The sequence below is a fragment of the Carettochelys insculpta genome, chromosome 29 (assembly GCF_033958435.1).
Source record: "Carettochelys insculpta isolate YL-2023 chromosome 29, ASM3395843v1, whole genome shotgun sequence".
In the NCBI taxonomy this organism is placed as follows: Eukaryota; Metazoa; Chordata; order Testudines; family Carettochelyidae; genus Carettochelys; species Carettochelys insculpta.
Genome location: NC_134165.1, coordinates 13,203,811 through 13,223,708, shown reverse-complemented (window position 1 = coordinate 13,223,708; position 19,898 = coordinate 13,203,811). Strand labels below are relative to the sequence as shown.

Genomic DNA, 19,898 nt, shown 5'->3' with positions numbered 1-19,898 from the left:
GGTGGATGTCTATCAGGGATGGTTTAGACAGTACTTGGTCCTGCCATTGGGGCAGGGGGCTGGACTCGATGGCCTCTCAAGGTCCCTCCCAGTCCCAGTGTTCTAGTATTCTATGGTTCTACACCATGTGTGAGCAGGAGGAAGAGGGGCCCAGGCTCAGCCCCCTACCCAGAGAGAGACCTGCCCTCCCTACCCCCATCCCTCACTTCCGCCTCGACTCACATGCTTCTACCTGAGCGGCCGCACGTCCGCCTCTAGTCACGTGCCAGCCGGGGGGGCAGGCTCCGCCTTTCGGAGTTCCACCCAATCAGCGATCGGGTTCGCCTTCCCGCCTCGCCCCGCCCCTCCCGCGAAGCCGCGCGATAACCTTTGCCCTTTGGGCCGCAGGGATGGCCTTGGCGCCGTTGCTAAGATGGCGCTGTCCAGGTTGGGCTGTTGCCGGGGCGGTTTGCGCGGGGGGCTTCTGAGCCTCGGGCCCGTAACCATCCCCGCCACCGGCCTGCGACGGCTCCTACGCGCGCCCGAGCCGGCCCCCGTCTTCCGGGCGCTGAGGTGCGGTCGGGGGGGAGGCGGGGCCATCACCCTTCCGCGCTGCCAGCCGTGGCCGTTGGCCCCTCCCACGGCAGGGTCTCCTGGCGACAGGAGGTGCGGCCGTTGGCCCCTCCTCGCGGTGCCCGTTGACCCTCTCCCCCCCCCCCCCCCCGACCGCTGGTGGCTGCAACCGTTGGCTCGCCTCCTGCTGGTCTCCATGGTGACAGCTCAGCTGTGCCCTCCCGTGCGCTGACCCAGCCGTTCCTATCGGCCCTTTCCCCTGTGCGCCCAACCCCCCGCCCATCACCCCTTCCCCCTCTGCACCTGTGCCCTGGTGCCAACTATGCCCATCACCCCTTCCCTCCCCATACCGGCCATGCCCAGCCGCCCTTCCCCCTCTGTGCTTCTGCCCCAGTGGCACGTCCCTCTGTACTTGGCCTCCCTTACGCCAGCCATGCTCATGGGTCTGTTCTCTTCTGTGTCTCTGCCATGATACAGCCATGGCCATCAGCCCTTTCTCCTCTGCCTCCAGCCCTGCTATTATCAGCCATGGCCATCAGCTCATTCTCTACAACTAGCCAGCCGTGTTTATTAGCCCTTTTCCTTTGTGCTGGCAGCTGCATGTTGTCAGCTCAGCTGTACCTGTTACCTTCGTCCACCTGTGCTGCCGTCGCGTCCAACTAACTGTGGTTGTGGGCTCCCTGCTTTATAGAAGATCCTTCTTGCTAGTTCAGCTGTGCTGATTAGCGTCTGTCTTTTCAGACCAGTTTACCCTGGGATTGGGTTGTTGTGGTAGGGGAGGGTTTGACAGCTGATATTGTCAGAATCTTTGGATGTCAGTATTTTTTTCCAGGTGGTTGTGTAGATGACTCTGCCTCTTGTTTGGCTGCATTTCCCTGGTGCTACTGGATACTTGTTAGCTGGCAACACATAGCTGAGAGCTATTTCATGGAAATGGGCACCTCGTTCAACACATTTAGGAGCCGCTGAAGCTTCCTGAGACCCTTTTGTAACAGGATCTTCTTCGGAGACTATTTCCATCCCAGACACAATTGACCTAACTGGTCTCTGACTCATACTGGTGTTAATCAGAAGCATTATTTCTGTTGGCCCCCCAGAGCCCAAGACTGCTATGGAAAAGAGTTGGACTCTATTCAAGCTCTGGCATGAGTAGCAGAATTGTTAACTAAGATGCAATTATGGGGTAAAATTTTGCCCTCGGTTGTGCAAATGAAATAAGACAGAATCTGAGAGCTGTGGTGCATAGTACAGAAATTGTCCTGCAGAGTCTTTGTTACTACAGCACATCAAAAATGAAATGGCTATAGAGTGTTGTCCCATCTTCTTCACTGTGTGAGTGGTGGGTTTTTTTTGGCACAGCTACTGAGGCTTTCCATCAGATGGCTTCAGCTGGAGGTTACGTCCCCACAGGGCTTTGCTGGTTAGTTGGAGTATGTATACTTTCCTCTTTATAGCCTTGCTGTAGAGGGTATGGGAAGAACACTTGGTTTCTTAAAATCTTTCTGCAAGTTACTTTTTGTTGCAGGCACCCAGCATGCTGCCTCTCTACAAAGACAAATCCCAAAGCCCTCCTCGCTGCTGTTGTATCACAATTCAAATATGCAAATGGAAAATATGAGAGCTTTTTGGAAAGAACCTTCCCCAGCTTCTATGTATTGTATTCAACTTTTCTGAAAGGTAGGTTTTGAATGGGAAAAATGGTTTCTTTTGCTGCTTATACAAAACACAGACTCAATTTTAGCCTAGTTTTTGTTACCTAAAGGACCTTGTAAGACTAAAAGTCACCTTATTTTTTTTCTTTTATGAATAGTCTCTTATTGCACAAGAGAGAATTTTTAGGGTGTAATTTTTTAAAGCAAAATTTTCAAGTCCCTTAAGCATCTGAAACATGGAGCCTTAACATAGCATTTACTTATCACTTATGCAGGCTCTTTACCTTTTGTGCATGACATTTCAGTCAGCTTTGGACACTGAAAATAGACAAGCTAGGCTGAGGCTCTTTAGATAGTTAACACTATGCAGACGACAATTTTAAGAAATTGAAAAACTTCTTACAACTTATATTAAGCTCTGCAAAATCTTTTCTTGCAAAAATCTAAATTTTGAGTCTGACCTCCCAGGCAGCGTTACTTTGAAAATGGCTAGTTGTTAAGTTAACATTGTAGCAATAACAATTAATGTAGAGCCAGCGACTGGAATTTGAAGCTAAACAAACTCAAACAGGTAAGAAGGCACACGTTAACAGCAAGGGTAATTAACCATTGGAACAATTTATAGACGGTTGTATAGATTCATCAACACTGCTAATTTTTAAATCAAGATTGGATGCTTTTCTGAAAGACATACTCTAGCTCAAACATGAGTTAATTCAAGGAAACCTTATGGCTTGTGTTATATAAGATGATCACAATAGCTTCCGTTTGGGCTTATCTATGACAGGTTGTTTGCATAGGCCAGGTCAGATTATTAGGACTAGATATTAAATGTGACGTTTGAAGACTTGCATACCCAAGTGAGAGGTAGTAAGGAGGCATCTTCCCCCTAAAATGGTCCAGTTTTAGTTACCCCATCATTAAAAGGCAAAGCAGAAAGATTTTGTGACTGGCAACAAAAGTGACATTTTCATATGAGGAAGAGTAAAAAGTTTGACTACTTATAAAACGGACAGATAAAAGCTGATGTAACAGCTGGATATAAAATAACTTTGGTAAGTTTATTTAGTATCAATTCAAGACCAAGGGGTCACCCTCTGCACCTGAAAAGCAATGGATTTAAAATCAATATTTCACAAACTGCATAAATAACTCAGTAAGTCATCGCCATGACAGACTAAAGCCAAGCGCTTAGTAGGATTCAGAAGAAAAAGAATTAAACATTTGTATGGATAGTGAATGCCTTCTTTTCTAGGGTGAGTGTACAAGTTGGGCTTTTCAAAGGAATGAAGGGAGACAGATTCTTAGGGACTTTTGATAAATCTTGCCCATGTTTTAGAACCGAGGAATAACTTCTCTGGTGCATAAATTGTTAATGCAGGAGTGCCCATTCTGTGGGTTTTATACCTTCCTCCATAATGTCTGCTGTGATTTGACACAGAAGCAGGAGATCAGATTGAGTAGATCTTTGGTTTGATCTGCTCTTGCACTTCATGTTTTGATTTATAGTCAAAATTTTATGTGCACAGAGAAATCAGGTAATTGTACATACCATCCCCTGTTACACAGACACCCACCTCCAAAAATCCTGTCATACAGCTTGCAGAATGTGCTACTAAAGATTTTGGATCAGCCAAGTACACACTCACATTCTGCACAGGGCTGCAAAAAGTTGGAAGAGCTGCTGAAGTTTTGATGGCTTAAGTTAGAGTCTGCATTTTCCAGTCACTGTTCTCTTTTAACTCTCAGCCCCTTCTATTCTCTGTATAACTCTGTGTGGAGCATAGCCTAGATAAGATGATGTACAATGTATGTATCCACTTGTGTTGTATTGCACTAGCCCAACTAAATAAAGATGTATGGGATTGTGAGGGACATTGTCAAGGGATCTCCTGAGGCTGAACACAACTCTAGGCTGGAAGGTAACATCTGTATTCTGTACAGGATTTCGGACGTTGTTTTCAGAAGCAAAAGAAATAAGAAGAATAAAATTAAACATGTCCCTTCAAAAGATTGATTTTCATCAGCTTCCGTACAGAGAGATGGAAAGACTAAGACAGGTGGGGTTTACTTTTCAGGTTTCTTGTTTTTACTCTGGTATTTGTAAGTTACAGTGAATTTCTCAGAAATGATCAAATGTTTTAATTACACTCTTGTTAATTATTAATGTTGTTAGTGACTTACACAACCCTTTGGTTCCAGAACTGAGCAGGAGTGCCCTGCTTTTAGAGGGTGGATCTGATTTGGCACTGGATAGAGTTTTTTTGTGACGAGAGGGGTCAAGATACACACTTTAAACACACCTACCCCAAAGCATGGTGGCTTTACAAAGTTGGGTGTTTAACCCGAGGCAGCATGTCAGTTTGCTTTCAGCTATAATGATCCGCCACTCACACAGCATTTCTTATTCAGAGCAAGGGAATCCTGCTGACGGACCTGAGATGGTCTGTCAGTTTAACTGCATTGTTGTAACTTGCTAGCAAGTCATAACTGTGTTTGTTTTGATTTTTGGTCAGTTTCGTAGGGATATGATCAAGGCCATTCCTATTGGGCTTCTCTCCCTTCCGCCTCTTGCCAACTACTTGGTCTTCGTGCTGATGTAAGTATGTTCTTTACCAAGCTTTTAAAAAATTGTTGACAAGCCTGACTCGGAGTCCTGTCCCTGAACCGTGATCAGGCAGAGGCTGAGGTGGTAACTGAAGTGATTAGTCAATGGAGCAGATCTTTTTCTTGGGGCTCCTTTCTCCTCTTGTCTCTCAACTGACATTTGTACTATTCCTGGCTGTCTGATGAGAGGGTTTGCTACAGAGCAGCTGTCTTTGTTCCGCTAGAGACTTTTTTTTTGTATCAGCTAGTTACATTGATATTCAAGGAAAATACTGGAGTCTGATTATTTTTTCTGAGGTAATTCTCCAGTTGTTTGTCTAAACTGAGTAATCACAAGAGGAAAGAATCATTAACTTGTTTGTCTGCAGACAGATCCTTACTGAGACCTCATGAGCTTGACGGCATCTGTATGTTTTCCCCCAGAACTAATCTGTATGGAAGGGAGAAATTGAAGTTCTCGTCTCTGTACTAACCTCTGTAAAAATCCAGTGCCTTGGATCACTTGGGACATTCTGCTCTCACTTCATTAGTGCATATTCTGGGCCCATTGTAGCAAAAAAGAAATCAGATGAACAAACCAAACAGCACTGGTTTTTTTTCAGAGATTTCTGCTGCATTCTATTGCCTCTGCAAGTCCTTAGTTCTGTCTTTCTAACCCTAAGTGTAGTGCCAACTTTGTTGCCATTTATGTGGTGCTCATCACTACAAAGACATACTCAGATGCAAAATAGTTTTGTGCATTTTTGGCTGAAAAAAAGTGGCCTCCTCACATGCGTCCATCCTATCTGACTTCTCTTCTGGCTACCCCACCCAGCTAAGTGACCCTGTCCCCTTCCCGCCAACTCCTTGCACAGTCATGGCTAGACTATGTCATGCTCTGTAGTTAATGATGCAGTACAGCCAAATGACTGTCAGATTATTCATGTACCATCTTAATGTAAACTAAGAACTTAATTTCAGTGAGGTTTCTACATCATCAGAGCTCTGGAGATCTTTATACCTGCATACTAGTGGCTCTGGGTCACAGCCAAGGTCTAGATGGGACCAGTTGGAGCTCATTCATGCTGCTCTTTAACTGGACTGAAACGCAGGCTCTTCCCAGTATAAGGGGCTGTGTGTGTCACTTTCCTGGAGCTTCCAGATCTGGACAGCAGGACCTGGGAATCAAGCTGTGGTTTGCCACAGCACAGGCAGAGCAGTAGCCATGGGGCCAGGCCCAGCATGTTTGCTGTTGGTCAGGGTGCTATTGCTAGGTCACCTGCGTGGCCTATGGCTGCTGCGCATGAGTTGCCTTTTGGACTCTGTGTACCTACAGTGTCCCTGTCTGCAAAGCTCAACATGTCTCTTCTGGATGATCTTTTCTTTCCAAGGTACTTGTTCCCAAGGCAACTGTTGATACGCCACTTCTGGACCCCAAAGCAACATGTTGAGTTTCTGAACATTTATCACGGCATGCGGCTAGAGGTGTACCCAGAAATAATTGATGGCTTAGAGCAGGTGACTCGTTTTCTAGCCAATCAGCAGCTCCGAGACCAGATGCAAGAGCTCTGCACCAAGGTATGTAACACAGGGCCTCTTTGTCCCTATGGGGACAATTCACCTGGAACACCATAACATCAGCTGCTTCTTATCATTAGTTTATAACCTCTCTGGCAGATGAATTAGCCTTGTTGAGACCTGGGATCAAATTGGGAGCTCAGCTACGCTCTATGGGCGACACTGCATGGTTTGGCCCATAATTTGAGGGATTTTTTACATCTGAAACATTGAGTTTCCTAGAATTGGTGTCAAACCGAGCAGGTTTAGATCACCACGTGGTCTCAGATTCTGATGGGGATTGTGACCATGTTCATGGGTCATCCAAAATATCAAATCCTTTTTAAGAAGAGCTAGTCTTCATTTCTTGCCATCCAGATTTCCTCCACTTCACTTGCTGTATATGAGCAGACAAATCCCCTTGAATCTTCCTGGTTCTAACCCCATAAAAAGGAAACCTTCTGGAGCTGTTCTGCACTAGGGAGTTAGAGAGACGAATCCAAAGGTCCTTAAGAGGTAAAAGGGCTGGACCTATGCTACTAGGCACATAGGAGTCCAGCGTGGGAAGTGGAAGATGCCTCACAAGCAAAATCCCCTTACAAGAGGTGGAAGAGTGTCCAGGTTGCATTGATTTGGTGAGAAACTCCCAGGTGGGAGCAGTGAGTGTGGTCACCTAGACTGGTCTAAAGTAATTCAGTTGAGATCATCCAAGCAGAGGCATTTCTGCTTTGCTGCAGGCTCAGAGTAATAGGGCAACACTTGGCATCCCTGTGCTGCGACTGTGGCTTAGACATGCCAGGAGAACAAAGTCAGCAGCTCACCTTTTGGGCAAGGATGGATTTCCAGGGATCCTGCTGAGCCCTCAGTAGATGGGGTCTGATGATTCATCTGTCCATGTGTACCAAGGTCTCTAATCACAAGCAAAAACATTTGTGGCTCTTCCAGGTACAGAGCGGTTCCCACCCAGAGGTGGCGAAGCTCCTGGCTGTGAGAAGCTTGTTTTCAGGACATCCATTCGGCCTGCAAAGGCTGCGCGTTTGGCAAGTGGTAAGTGCCTCTCCCTGCAGAAGCTGCCTGTGCTAGTGATTAAGGATGATGAGGACAAAGGCAATATGTTGCACTCTAAAGTGTCACCAAGCATCTTGCCACAGGAGCCTGCTGTTCCATAATCCCCTCTTCCTATAGAATCCTGGGTCTGGAAGGGACCTCAGGAGGACATCTAGTGCAGGCCCTGCCCAAAGCAGGATCAACCCCAACTAAATCATCCCAGCCAAGACTTTGTCAAGTCGGGACTTAAAAACCTGTAGGGATGGAGATTCCACCACCTCTCTAGGTGACACATTCCAGTGCTTCACCACCCTCCTGGTGAAATAGTTTTTTCTAACATCCAATCTAGACCTCCCCCACTGTACCTTGAGACCTTTGTGCCTTGTTCTGCCATCCATCACTGAGAACAGTCTCTCTCTCTCTATCCTCTTTAGACCCTCCACTTCAGGAAGTTGAAGGCTGCTAACAAATTGCCTCTCTCTTTTGCAGACTAAATAAGCCCCACACCCTCAGCCTCTCCATGTAGGTCCTCTGCTCCAGCCCCCTAGTCATTTTGGTTGCCCTCTGCTGGACCCTCTCCAGTGCATCTTCATCCTTTCTATACTGGAGGGGTAATACTGAGGTGTAATATGCCAACTGTTGCCATATTACTCTGCTGCTTGCTGTAGGCCTCCTACGCTCTACAGCAAGGCTGTAAAGATTGGTCAGGGGGATGCTCTTAGTCAGGAATAACCTCATCTCCTGAACCTGCCAAGGAAGACCATTACTAATAGCCTGGGTCAGAGCCCAGGGTTTGCTTGGTTCTCCTACCTTTGCAGTGCCCACTTTCATGCGCTTCATTGTCCAGGTTGGCAGGCTGTGCCTCCCTTCTGGAATCGTACCAGGTTTCCTTGAGATGTCACATTTTTTTCTTGCCTTCCTTTTCACTCATTGCCTCAGAAAGCCTTGAGCCGTGTCCTGTTCTTGACTCCTCACTTGCCAACCATCTTCCTGAGATACCGGCTGCGGAGCCACCTGATGGAGCTGCAGCATCTGGACCAAGCCATGCTGAAGCTGGGAGTGAGCGATCTGTCTGATGAGGAAGTGAAAGTGGTGAGACTGAGTTCCCCCCACCTTATGCCTTGTGCTAGCTAGCTTAGAAAAATACAGGCTCTCAGAATCTTGCTTGGGAGAACTAGACACACTTCGGTTTTTTCTCTCGCTCTTTAGCACAGAGCCTTAGGTGGCAGTTTCTCTGCAGTGGAGATGGATTTGCTGTATTTTGAATCAGTCACTGTTCCTCCTGTTCCATGCACATAAAATAAATACTACTTAGGCTCAGATCCCTGCTGATAACAGTAGGACCTGCTCTTGCGCTCCTGAAAGACACAATCACCCCTGAAGTAAAGAAAGACTCATGGGAGTGGGCTGTGTTTGTTCTGCTGCTAATGTTTGGGGGCAGGGAGGGGAGAGGAAAGGGGTTCACTGAGTTTAATTGCTCTGCTCTAGTGATGCCCACTGAGCCAAGAAGAGATGGACAAATCAGTAGGTTTCCCTGATGAGCGTGTGTCGGGGGGAGGGATAGCTATCCTTTGCCTGGGCCCCACAGATAACACCCTCTCAGTAGAGGGCAAAGAGTGGAGCTAAGGGTCAGGGTTCTACATGTTTCCCTGTGGTGAGGGACGGAGGAGGAAGCTTTTCTCATACCAGCTTGTGTTAAGCGCTTGCAGTAGAGAAACTACATGGTGTTTTGGTCCATGTAAACCTGTATTGATCCAAATGCCCCCAAAAACTAACTGAGCCCATTTCTTTCCCTTGGAAATAAACCTGCTGCCTTGTGAATACGCTTCACAGTAGGGATTCAGCAGAGATTTTGAATGGGGGGAATGTGGGAGTAGCACCTGTGTATTGCCTCTGAAATTGACTAGAGCCCTAAGCACATTTTAAAGGGGTTTAGAGTTGCAGTACTTCCTGCACAAGGGAATGCCTTAGAGTGAATGTTAGGGTTTCACTTGCAACAGCATAGATGATATAAAGCAGCCGTGTAAGGAATCTTTCTAGCGAGGGCCAGAACAGGATTGGAATACACGGCTCCCCACCTGTCGGTCTCCACTGTAAGGTTACGCTAGGCGTAGGAGAGCAGATGGAACACACTGGTGATTCTAGATTGCTGTGGAGCAGTATTGGGACTGTACTAAATTTGACTAGAGACTAGGGCAGCCCCTAGTTTAAAGCAGAGATGCTGAACTCAGTTTACCTTAGGGCCAACACCAGTCCTCAGATTGTCCTATTGGCCAAAAGGCAGCCCTGTCTGGCAGGGCTCAGGGAGAGGGCAGTCTCCCCACACATCTTCCCTTCCCCACAATGTCTTCTGGTCCCATCTGCAAGGCCACGCCCCCTCGCCGTGGGGTTAGAGTGGCTTCCCGCTGCTAGCTCTGTGCTGCTGCCTGCACGCCATGCTTTGGCAGAGACCCTGTGGTGGCTGCCCCCACATTCCTCTGCATGAGATGGTCCCCCTAATCCGGTTCGCCTGCAGGGCCCTGCGCAACCTGGGTCAGCAGCAGGGGTTGGGCCCGCCTGCTCTCACTGCAGCAGGGGAGCCTGCTCTGCTCCACCATCATCTCCCAAGCCAGCCTGCACTGGGGCGGATGCACTCTGCTTCCTATTGCCACGGTGAAGCACGTTGCTCTGCTTCCCCGCAGCTCCTGCCACTGCAGCGAGGGCAGGGGGACCTGCGCCAGGACCCCCGGTAATGCCCAGGGCTTAAGGGAAGGACTGTGATGGGAGACGGAGGGTGGAGTGGGGGAGAACTTGGGGGAAGGTTACGGACACCCTCCCAGGGCTGCGGAGACTCACGTGCCAGCAGCTGTTTGTGGGCTGGACTCTGGAACTGCTCAGGCTGCAGATGGTCCCTGGGCTGTGAGTTTGAGACCCCTGGTTTAAAGCCATTTTGTTTTCTCTTCCCTGGGCTGCACTTCCAGCCCCTGGAGTTCAGTGATGGCTCCCGAAATGAAAGCTCATCTGTCTGCATGCACCTGCCATGACACTTGCTTTTCTTCTTGGGGTTGTTAGGCTTGTTACATCCGTGGCTTGAACTCCACCCTTCTCAGCCCCTCGGAGTGCCAAAACTGGCTGAAGCAATGGCTGAAGCTCTCCTGTGAACTGAAAGGTAAGATGGGGAACACTCAGCCAGTTGGCCTTCTCTGGGCTGCAAACTTTCCTCGTACAGGGCAGATCCCCTAGGGCTGATCCCAAGAAGTGCACCCAAGATTGCGCATGCACAAGATGGAAAAATCAAAGCTGCGTAAGGGCTTCCTGAAAGCCAGCCCTGGAGATGCCCACGTAGGGAGAGATGGGCATAATGGTTCCATCCTCAGGTGTGAAATTCTTAGGTTCCCTGCAGCCGCAGGTTCACATTCCAGCTATTCTATGTTTGGAGGTGGACAAGCTGAATCATTTATTTTATGTGAGACCTGGAACCTAGTTCTAGCTGGTCTGTGTGGACATTGAGCATAGGGCCCGTCCATAAGGACAGGGTTTTGCTCTGGTGTCCTGGAACCTGTCCCTTTGAAGTCCTTTGGCTCGGGAGGACCCAGATTATGCCTGTTGTAATGGGAGAGAAGAACATTCACACTGCAATACCCTCATAGGTGAATCACCATACTGCAATCTAAAGAATCTTCCTGGTGGCAGGCCTTGCCTGTCAATACATGGAGAAGAGGGTAACTTTCAAACAAGTTACTATGACAAGAAAAAACATTCAAACAACTCCAGTTGGGCCAGGCCAGTGCATTAGCTGCAGCTTCTGGGGTTATTTGGCTGTGATGCGTGCTAGGAAGGTTGAGCAGCAATGCAATCTAAATGGAGTATGTTCAGAGGCTGTCTGTATCCCTGGGGGAACTGGACCCCCCCAGTTAATGGATTAGGGTCAGTCCATTTGTTATAGCATCTGACCTTTCATCATTAGCTGCTCTAGCTTTCAAAAGTGAGACTGCCATCCTCCCATTGTCTGTGTCCTGAGTGTCACTGGTAGCATTCGTTAAAATACTTAATTCTGACATGTGACTGCTGTCCGGAGTGATCCTTCCTCTGCCTCAAACAAGGCATGAAAGTCTCCAGGCCCATGAGATCTGCACGCACAAATAAATGAACAGATTTTCTTATGGAATCATTTGATTCTTGCCCCTTATCCAGAACCTGGGGGGTGGAGTTGGCCAGTACTAGTTACCCACTGCCACCTTCCCCTTCACAAGTGGTCAGGGTTCTGGGGGGCAGAGATGGAATTTTAGAGCATCTCCCAATGAGGCAAAATGGCTTAGGACCCTCTACCACAGTAAATCTCTTCAGGGTGAATCTGAGCTGCTGTAGCCAAAAGAGGCTTGGCCAAGTTGTATTCGGGCAGGATTATCACTCCAAATGGTTCAGAAAAGCTTAACATGGGCACTCTCAGCTGGTCCTGCTGCAGATTGCCTGGGCAAACCTGAGTATCTGGCATAAAGCTGTGGCCTAGATACTGTGGTGGAGTCTGCATAGTCCTCATGCTGGGAGGAGAAAGTGGCATGTTTGACAAAAGCAAGAGTTGTCTGTTTTACAAGAATGCTGTGTGTATGTGGCTGGATTCCTGGCTGCAGAACCTGATCTCTCCCTGGCTTGTGATCACTGTACTGTGTAGGTGTTATTCCTTCCTCTTTAGAGGACACAGTGCAAGAGCTAAGTAGGGATTTGTCCTTACATAGACAGTGCTGGTGAGACGTGATGCCAACCTTTTAGCTCTTGCATTGTTTGTGGGTGATGTCTACTACAGGGGCATGAACAGGTCTCTAAACCCAGAGCCAGATGTCAGAAAAACTTGTAGTCAGACCTTCTTGATGCTGCTGTGGCTAGTGGGCAGCTCATGCCCCAGTGAGATGTGAGCCTCTACCACTGTTTACTGCTGCTGTATCCTCAACACTTGTGTCTTACCCCTGCTGGTTGATCAGCCATCCCATGAGCCCCTGCAGTAAACAAAGGATAAAATGGCTGGTTACTTTAGCTGGCACTTGCTACTGTTTCCTCTCACCTCTGGAAATGCTAGGACCATGGGGTAGCACGCTCAAATTGGGGACTTTAGCAAGCTGGCTCTGTGTCAGATAAACATAACTTTGTGTTTTCAGATTCAGAGATCTCGCTCTTGGCACACAGCATGGTCTTACTGTCCACAAACTACCTTGGGGCTAAGGAGTGATGGCAGAGTCTTGGGCAGGCACCAACTTCAACAATCAACCTGTTTCTTGCTGCTGCTCGTCGCAGCAGGCTAAGGCTTTGCTTGCAAATGCAGGATGGGGTCTGGAATTTAAGAAGAAACACCCTTTGGCTTTTTGTCTGCTGAGCCATCTCTAAGCAGTACAGCATCAAAGAGTAAAACCTTTCCTCAGCCCTGCCAGAGATGAGTGCTGCAAGCATCTTTACCTTAGCTCCACCACCTGCTTTGGCTCCCAGACACCAAGTATTAGGTTCTGTGGTATCTGAATGTGTAACGCTAACCCCTCTTTGGGTTGGTAGTGACTCTGCAATTCCTAGCCATGTTGGGACCCAGCCAGCAGGCTTAGCTTGGCTTTGCTATAGGCTCAAACTGTGGCACTTTAAATGTAATCTTGTCCAAGCAGAGAAAGCCAGTCTCCTCTGGATTTGTAAAATTCCCCTGGAAGGTTGTCACTGGTAAGTCAGTGGGCATTATGCATCTAGGTTCCTTGTTTCTCCAGCACAAGTCTGGGGCAATGCCCTTTGTTTTTTCCTGTTAAGTTGTTTTGACTTTTTTTTTTTACTATGTTTTAGGAATAAAGTGAATTTTTTTGAGGCAGCAGTGTGGGCAGAGCACGCTATCTGCCTGGGGCTCAGTAAGTCACCTTAGCCAGGGATAAGCCTTAATATCGAGTTGCTATGTGTTCGTTCACTTGTCTTGTTAGCTCACAGGGGCATCCTGTTAATATCTGAACTGTGGTCATTCCTCTCTGGAAAGAGATGCACAGGCCAGTAAGAAACATTCACGTTTAAACCTGACCCCTTTAAGTAAACCAGAGCTTCCAAGTGTCTGCAGCTTCCCCTGGAATCAGGAGGAGATGTGGGTGCTGGCCCCTTTCTATAGATGACTGCCAGTATCTCAGAACACACGGGCTAGAATGGTATGTGCAAAACCGCATTCACCTCTTAAGGACACAGTCAACTTCACTTTGTCACTGCAGCTATTTAACTTCTGCCCAGTTTTGAGACCTAAACTTCCCACTCAGTGAGGGGCTTTGGGAGCCAGAAGTGTGGTCAACAGTAGTTCTCTCCCTATGCACTCTGTCTCCTGGCAGAGGCTGCAGGTTTAAGGGATTTTTTAAAAAAGTTAATGTCTTAAGTTATTTATGGCACTAAAAATGCACGAAATGTCTGTCTTAAATCTGTGGTACCTTTACATAAATATGCCATTAAAGACAACAACTAATGAAAGGTCTCTGGTGCCTTTTTATGATGAAATCCTGTGGGAGGTGTCCAGTTAGTCTCCCAGCACTGGCAACTCTGATTAAGATAATGGAGACTGAGCCCTACTCTCAGATTTTAAAGCAGCCTGATAGGACTTTAACAGCTCCCTTGATCCAAGTCATTCAAGACCTGCTATCCTGTTTTTCATCTACTGACTCTAAGTAAACAACATATTAAGCTACACTCTGAGTAAACAGCCTTTGTTTAGGTGGAAGTACTAGCAAACCTTCAGGACAGACAGAGCCCACACTGCAACTCCTAGAGGCATGAAATGGTTACTCCACAAATAGACCTTGCTTCTCTAGTTTCACAACCTAGCACATCTGCTTGAATTCAGGTCAGTCTACAGCACGCATCCCTGCTCAGAAGTAGTGTCAACCCAGCCGCTATCTTAGCCAGTATTTATCCTCTGAGATGGGAACAGAAGTCACATGATGCAAGTTTGAGCATTTCTTTATTTTTACACTTAAATAGTCTCTTTAAATACAGCATTATCACAATGAAAAGAACCTAAAAAGGCCAAAAAAAATGCAGAGGACCTGACAAGCTTTGGATTCACATTGAAAATTCCACCTGTATACAGTGTGTGAGAGGAGACCAGAAAAGTTAGAAGTAGCGACGTCACTATTTAAATAGGAAGAAAGAGCAGCAGGGCTAGAAACAAAATATGAGTGGGAACAGGCAACAGCTCACTAGCACCAGAAAGGAGATGGGCTGGAGAGTTCACTACCTGGCTAACTGAAGTGTTTTAGTAGGAGACAGTGTGGTACCAGCATCAGTGTCACAATGGAGGTGGGGAGAGGGAGAAAAAAGGCCAAAATGCACTTTCATTGCACCATTAACAGCATAGGTATCTGTGTAAAAATAGAATCAATCCTATTAGTTCTTTACTACTTGCGAGAGCCCTTGTCCTAACCACTGCCCTAGGATTCATTCTGCGATTTCATTTCAAGTAGCTGAGCATCCTGTGACTTTCTTCCCATCACCAGAAGTCCCAGCCTAGTTTCATTTGTTTTTGTAGCACGGCAGGGCTTGAATACAAATTGAGAACAGTACTTTTGTGTCAAAGATTTTCTCTGTTGAATGGCACCAAACAGAGCCACTTACATTCTTTGCCTGGCTGCCTTGTTTCTCCTAGGAGCAGACCACATAGCCTAAGCCCTCACAGAGCATCAGTCTGCCAAAGGGCCAATCCACAACCCCTGATCAAAACACACAGCTGGGTCAGCTAACCATGCAAGGTGGAGGGAATCATCCTCCCACTGGTGCAGATTATTCCATGGTTCCGAAGCTTTAAGTTTTACCTGCAGGTTCAGCTAGCCTCTTCCTACTCACTGGCAGCACCATCTTGGAATGTTGGGGGGAGAATTCTCCCTGCTAAAGGTTTCAAAGGGAGCTGCCAGGGAGAAGCATGAACGGTTAATTCCAGCCTCAAATGGACACTGTGCTGGTCTCTAACTGTTTGGTCAGGGAGTGAAACTTAAAAGTACTTAGTAGCTCTGCTGCAGTCGTACTGCAAGAGTGACTTTTAAAGCCCTGGGTCTTGCTTGTCCCAGGAGAAAGGGGATTGGCTGTGGTGTGAAGGCAACAAAACTGCAGAGGGGAGGATGCTGGACCTGCACCGAGTGTAAGATTCAGCATCCAGTCTAGGGACCCACTTTTGAAAAGACAGCTGCCCTGGGGGCTGGCCAGAAATCTCCCTTTATTCTCTGGTACCCACCTCTTTAACCCAAAGTGTAAAATTTGGAAATAGAGAATTTAGTGAATACTTGTGCCCCTCAAAGCACCCACCCCCCACATTTGCACCATTTGACAGACTGGGAAGAACAAATGTCAGTACCTGCATGAGCTGTCCTCATTCACTTCTCAGTCAGGGTGATGGGGTTGTGCCACTGCACCAGCAGGGAGGCATGGGATTGTGTTTGAGCTTGACACGGATGCTAGAGGTGGTTCATATGATAAACCACAGAGGAAAAGCTGATTTGTTGAACACAAACATTCCCATCTAACTGCTCCCCATGCCAGGAAGAAGTCAGACAGCCAGTGGATTTTAAATATTAGTCACTAAAACACACACAGTGACTCAGGCCAAGGAATTAACATGGAGCTGGCCTCCACTGACTGATCTTTATTCTTCCAACATGCATAAGCAGTGTAGCTACTTACTGTGAGAAGGAAACGCAAGAAATCTGTAATGAAAGGGAGTGAAATGGATGAGGCTGGTGCAGCAGCCAGGCAGGCTGGCTCCAAGGGACTCAGTTTCAAGAGGCTGAAAAAGTATTGTTGCTCTTCACAGAAGTTTAGTGCTGCAGTTGTGGTGGGTCCCAGCCCTTCAGAAAGCATAGAGCAGAAAAAAATACAGCTGGGTTCTGGATATGTTCTCTTGGCTAGGAAAATGAGGAGGCTAAAGGGTAGGCGTCTGTACCAGCTTTTTACCACAGGAAAAAAGATGCCTGTGAGGTTAGGCAGAAAAGTGCTTTTGTTACCTGCCCAGAGGCAGGGTTGATGGGCTGTTGAGACAGGAATCGTGGCAGTTTTGACAAGGTTTTGCCTTTCTCCCCAGACTCTGGAGAAAGTGCTCTGGCTTAGCAGAATGAGCATTATGTGCCTCCCTGCACCAGGCTGGGATGCAAATCCAGAGCATACCACCTGCTCTGCCACCAATATATTGCACTTTTGCAATATCTGGTAAATTCACAGAGAGCCCTTAGAGGGAAAGGGCCAATTTCTTCCAAAGACTGGAATAGCTGCTGCTCACCCAATCACCCAAGGCTGCAATTCCATTGCATGCAAACCTCTTGCCCTCCGGTCAACAGCGAACCAGGACAAAGGATCACTATTAAGTGCCTGGGTGGCAGGTAGCTTCATTGTGTGTGGATCATGCTCTTGGTTTTCCCACTCCCCACTCCACTTCCTGTGCAATTAAAACAGAAAAACGCTGACATGATTAGAAAACAGGTGGCATCCCCGCGATCTCCACCAGGTCACCAGTCTTTACCATCCGACATATTTCCACAGAGGTTAATCCCATTGGAGTAGCCTATGTCCCAAGAGTGGGTCCCCCGAAGGGAGCCTGCAGCCCAGCACAGGACCTGTAGCATCACTTGCAGGCAGTGGGTCACAGAATTGCCCAGTAAACATTCAGCACATTTGGAAAAAGAACCTTAAAAAGTAACGGATTCGGTCAAGCCCCCAAAGGGCAGGTGATGCAATGCCAAAAGGCAGCAAGGGGTGGGAGTGGGGGCAGGATAAAGCTACTGACAAGCAGAAGACTCTAAGCTGGGTGTTGGTTTATAAAATGGTTGCATGCCGAAAGAGTAGCCAGTTGTGGAGGGTGGTGGATCCATAGAAAGCTCTCTTCAGAGCAAGATAAGGGTGGCAGTTCCTGGGGACAGAGTGGAGAGCCACAGCTGTTCTGCTGCCAGGGAGGAGTTCAGACAGGAGGTTCCGAGGGCAAGTGCTAAAGCAGATGGCACAGTGGGAATGTTGTCAGTTTCACCTGGGATGGGAGGCAGGATGGAGACTGCCACACACACGCTTTCAAGATCAAGGGGGAAGCAACCATGGAACGGCGTCCCTGCTGCCCCACAGGCCAAGTTCAATGCTTGAAGGGGAGGAACAAGAGGCAGCTTCGCACTATTGCTTATAGGAGACAGACAGACAGATTCACATAGTATGGTCCCGCTGGGAGCAGCGGGGTGCAGATGGGAGGGAGGCTCAGCTGAGCCTCCCCGCTTATCTGGCACATGGAGCAGCACCTCCAGCGATACAGGTAATGCCCCACCCCCTCCAAAGAGAGAGCCTCTCAAAGGGACTGCCACAAGCGCTTGATTTCATTGGTTTTCTTTTAAATCATCTGTACAAAGCAGCTTGGTTCCCCCCCCACCAATTAAATAATCCTCAGCAGCCACTGCCACTCAATAAAATATCTGTCAATAAATAGACATCTGAGAAAGCACCTGGAGGAACCAGGGGCTGGGTCACACAGCCACGGCAGGCCCCAGGGAGCGTTCCTCCGGGGAAGGCAGCTCACACACTCTCTCCGGGACCTGCTCTGGTCCAGGCGACGGAGTGCTTGTGCGGAATGGAGGAGCTGTGGCTGCCCTGCAGCTCTCATGGGGCGGGGAGGGCTCCAGAGACAAGGAGGCTATTTTCCCAGTCTCCGTTTTGCTTGGGGCCACAGCTCTGTTGCATGGCACCAGCGAGGCCACAGGGACGGAGAAGACACTCAGATCCTTCTCATTCATGTAAGGAGAGGGCATCTCCGACGCCTCTGTGCTGCTCTCACCCTTCACCCCCAGCACAGACCTTTGGTCCACCTGGTAGTACACCACCGGCCCATTGTTCAAGTAGGACTGGTCGCTCACGGCTGAGGCTGTCTGCTCAGTGCCATCCGTGAAGCACAGGACGGACGAGCCCGGAGGAAGCTGGGCTTGAATGAGGATAGGCGTGGGCAAGCCTGGGCACAGCCCCTCAGGCACAGCCAGAGGCTCCTCAAGGATGCACACTCCCAAGCTCTCTATGTTGGAGCCACTGGAGTCTTCCTCAGCTTTCAGCCTCTCCAGCTCCTCCGCTGTCTGCAGGTGCATGACAGCTGTCTCGTTCTCTGCCATGAACTCTTGGAAGTCTTGAGTCTCCGAGGGCTGCGTCCCCAGCCAGTCGTTACCAGAGCCATGCAGGGACTCGTCCTCCAGAGGTTGGGGCCGACTCACCTGCCGCTTGTTCTCTAGCTCTAACTTCATGATGGTGTGGAGATAATGAGTCCGCACCCGGATGGGATTAAATTCTATTCGCCCAGCCATGTTCCCGCAGCCATCCCTGGAGCAGCCACATGGGAAGGACATGCGATCCACCTGGGAGTAATGGAAAAGGTAGAGAGACTGCAGTGGAGAGCAATCAGGTAACATCGTGATGTGAGCGCCTCTCAGAGGAAAACACCCAGGCTCAGACCTTAACTAAAGGAAACCTGCACAGGGGCATGTTTGCCTCACACTACAAACCACTAGCCAGCCCAAAAGTGCAGCCGCCATTCCCTGCTAGCCCTACTGGAGACCCTCAAGTCAATGCCCGATTCTTCCCAGAGCACATCATCCCCAGCTACACCTGGAGGAGTGCAAGGTAAGCATCTGGCTGCCTCTTCCCACCCTAGCCTGTGGCTCAGTGGGGCTGGCAGGCAACCGGGGGCCCCACATTGATGTGGCCCAGACAGGGGACCAGTGGGCAATGGCCAGTGGATACACCACTCTCCATGCTCCCAGCTGAGGGCAGAATGGCTAATTGGGAACTCCCCTCATTTCTCATCATCATGGGAATAGGTGTGGATTCCAATGCCCAATGACTTGGAGGGGCAGGGCCACTCACAGAGCAGGTCTGGCTCCTTATGCATGAAAATCCAGGTGATCCAGTTGTTTATTCAAGGGATCCCTGTTTGACATAAGGACCACATTTGTTTGGTGGGATGGGGGGGCAGGAGGTAACTCCCCTAATACCTCCAGTTTCCACTTCTAGCCCTTAATCTCCACCAGCCCACCCCACCACGGCTGTTTTGACTTCCCCTCTCCAGGGAATGCCACTGGTTGTTCTTTTTGAGTCAGCCAGCAGGGGGAGCAGAGTGCCAGCACACCACACACACTTAGTCCCAAACCCAGATTCCAACCACACACACACACACACACCACATCATGCTCCACTGGAACAGACTGGGGGGGGGAGGTGGAGGGGTGAATGTCATCTCTGCTGAGGAGTGAAAGGAAACCCAGGGAGGGACAACACCCCCCCCCCACCCACCCAATGGGCAATCTTCCTTACCCCTAACTGAGTTGGGATTTGACTTGTTATTCCTCTAAGGTCCCAGAGCGCTGTCCAGGGAAGAGAAGTACTCAGCCCAGACTGGTGCTGCAGAACTAAGAACCCTCTCTCAGCCTGAGATGTCTCTGTTTTGCAAGAAGGGCACGTTCCCCCTTCACTTGCTGAGCTGCCCTGCACAGCAACCCCTGGCACCAGGCAGATGCAGGTCTTCTT

At 48.7% G+C, this 19,898-nt stretch overlaps 2 protein-coding genes across 3 annotated transcripts in view; one reads left to right on the top strand and one right to left on the bottom strand.

The window, feature by feature from the left end:
- The first annotated feature begins 348 nt into the window (after window positions 1–348).
- On the top strand, window positions 349–13,838 carry LETMD1 (LETM1 domain containing 1). Of its 2 annotated transcripts, none has more exons than XM_074979564.1 (9): window positions 349–552; window positions 2,078–2,229; window positions 4,149–4,264; window positions 4,721–4,803; window positions 6,182–6,368; window positions 7,293–7,394; window positions 8,334–8,486; window positions 10,446–10,542; window positions 12,527–13,838. In XM_074979564.1, exons 1-9 carry the CDS (start codon window positions 413–415, stop codon window positions 12,595–12,597), a joined length of 1,101 nt encoding a protein of 366 aa, XP_074835665.1. In that variant the 5' UTR covers window positions 349–412; the 3' UTR covers window positions 12,598–13,838. The 2 variants fall into 2 exon arrangements, with proteins under 2 accessions (XP_074835665.1, XP_074835666.1); XM_074979565.1 differs by having other exon boundaries at window positions 394–426.
- Window positions 13,839–14,314: 476 nt separating this feature from the next.
- The window catches only part of CSRNP2 (cysteine and serine rich nuclear protein 2), a 33,545-nt gene continuing 27,961 nt past the window's right edge, over window positions 14,315–19,898 (bottom strand). The window contains exon 5 of the mRNA XM_074980264.1: window positions 14,315–18,730. Coding sequence (XP_074836365.1) covers window positions 17,858–18,730 — 873 coding nt within the window. The 3' untranslated portion in view covers window positions 14,315–17,857. The remainder of the gene's footprint in view (window positions 18,731–19,898) is intronic.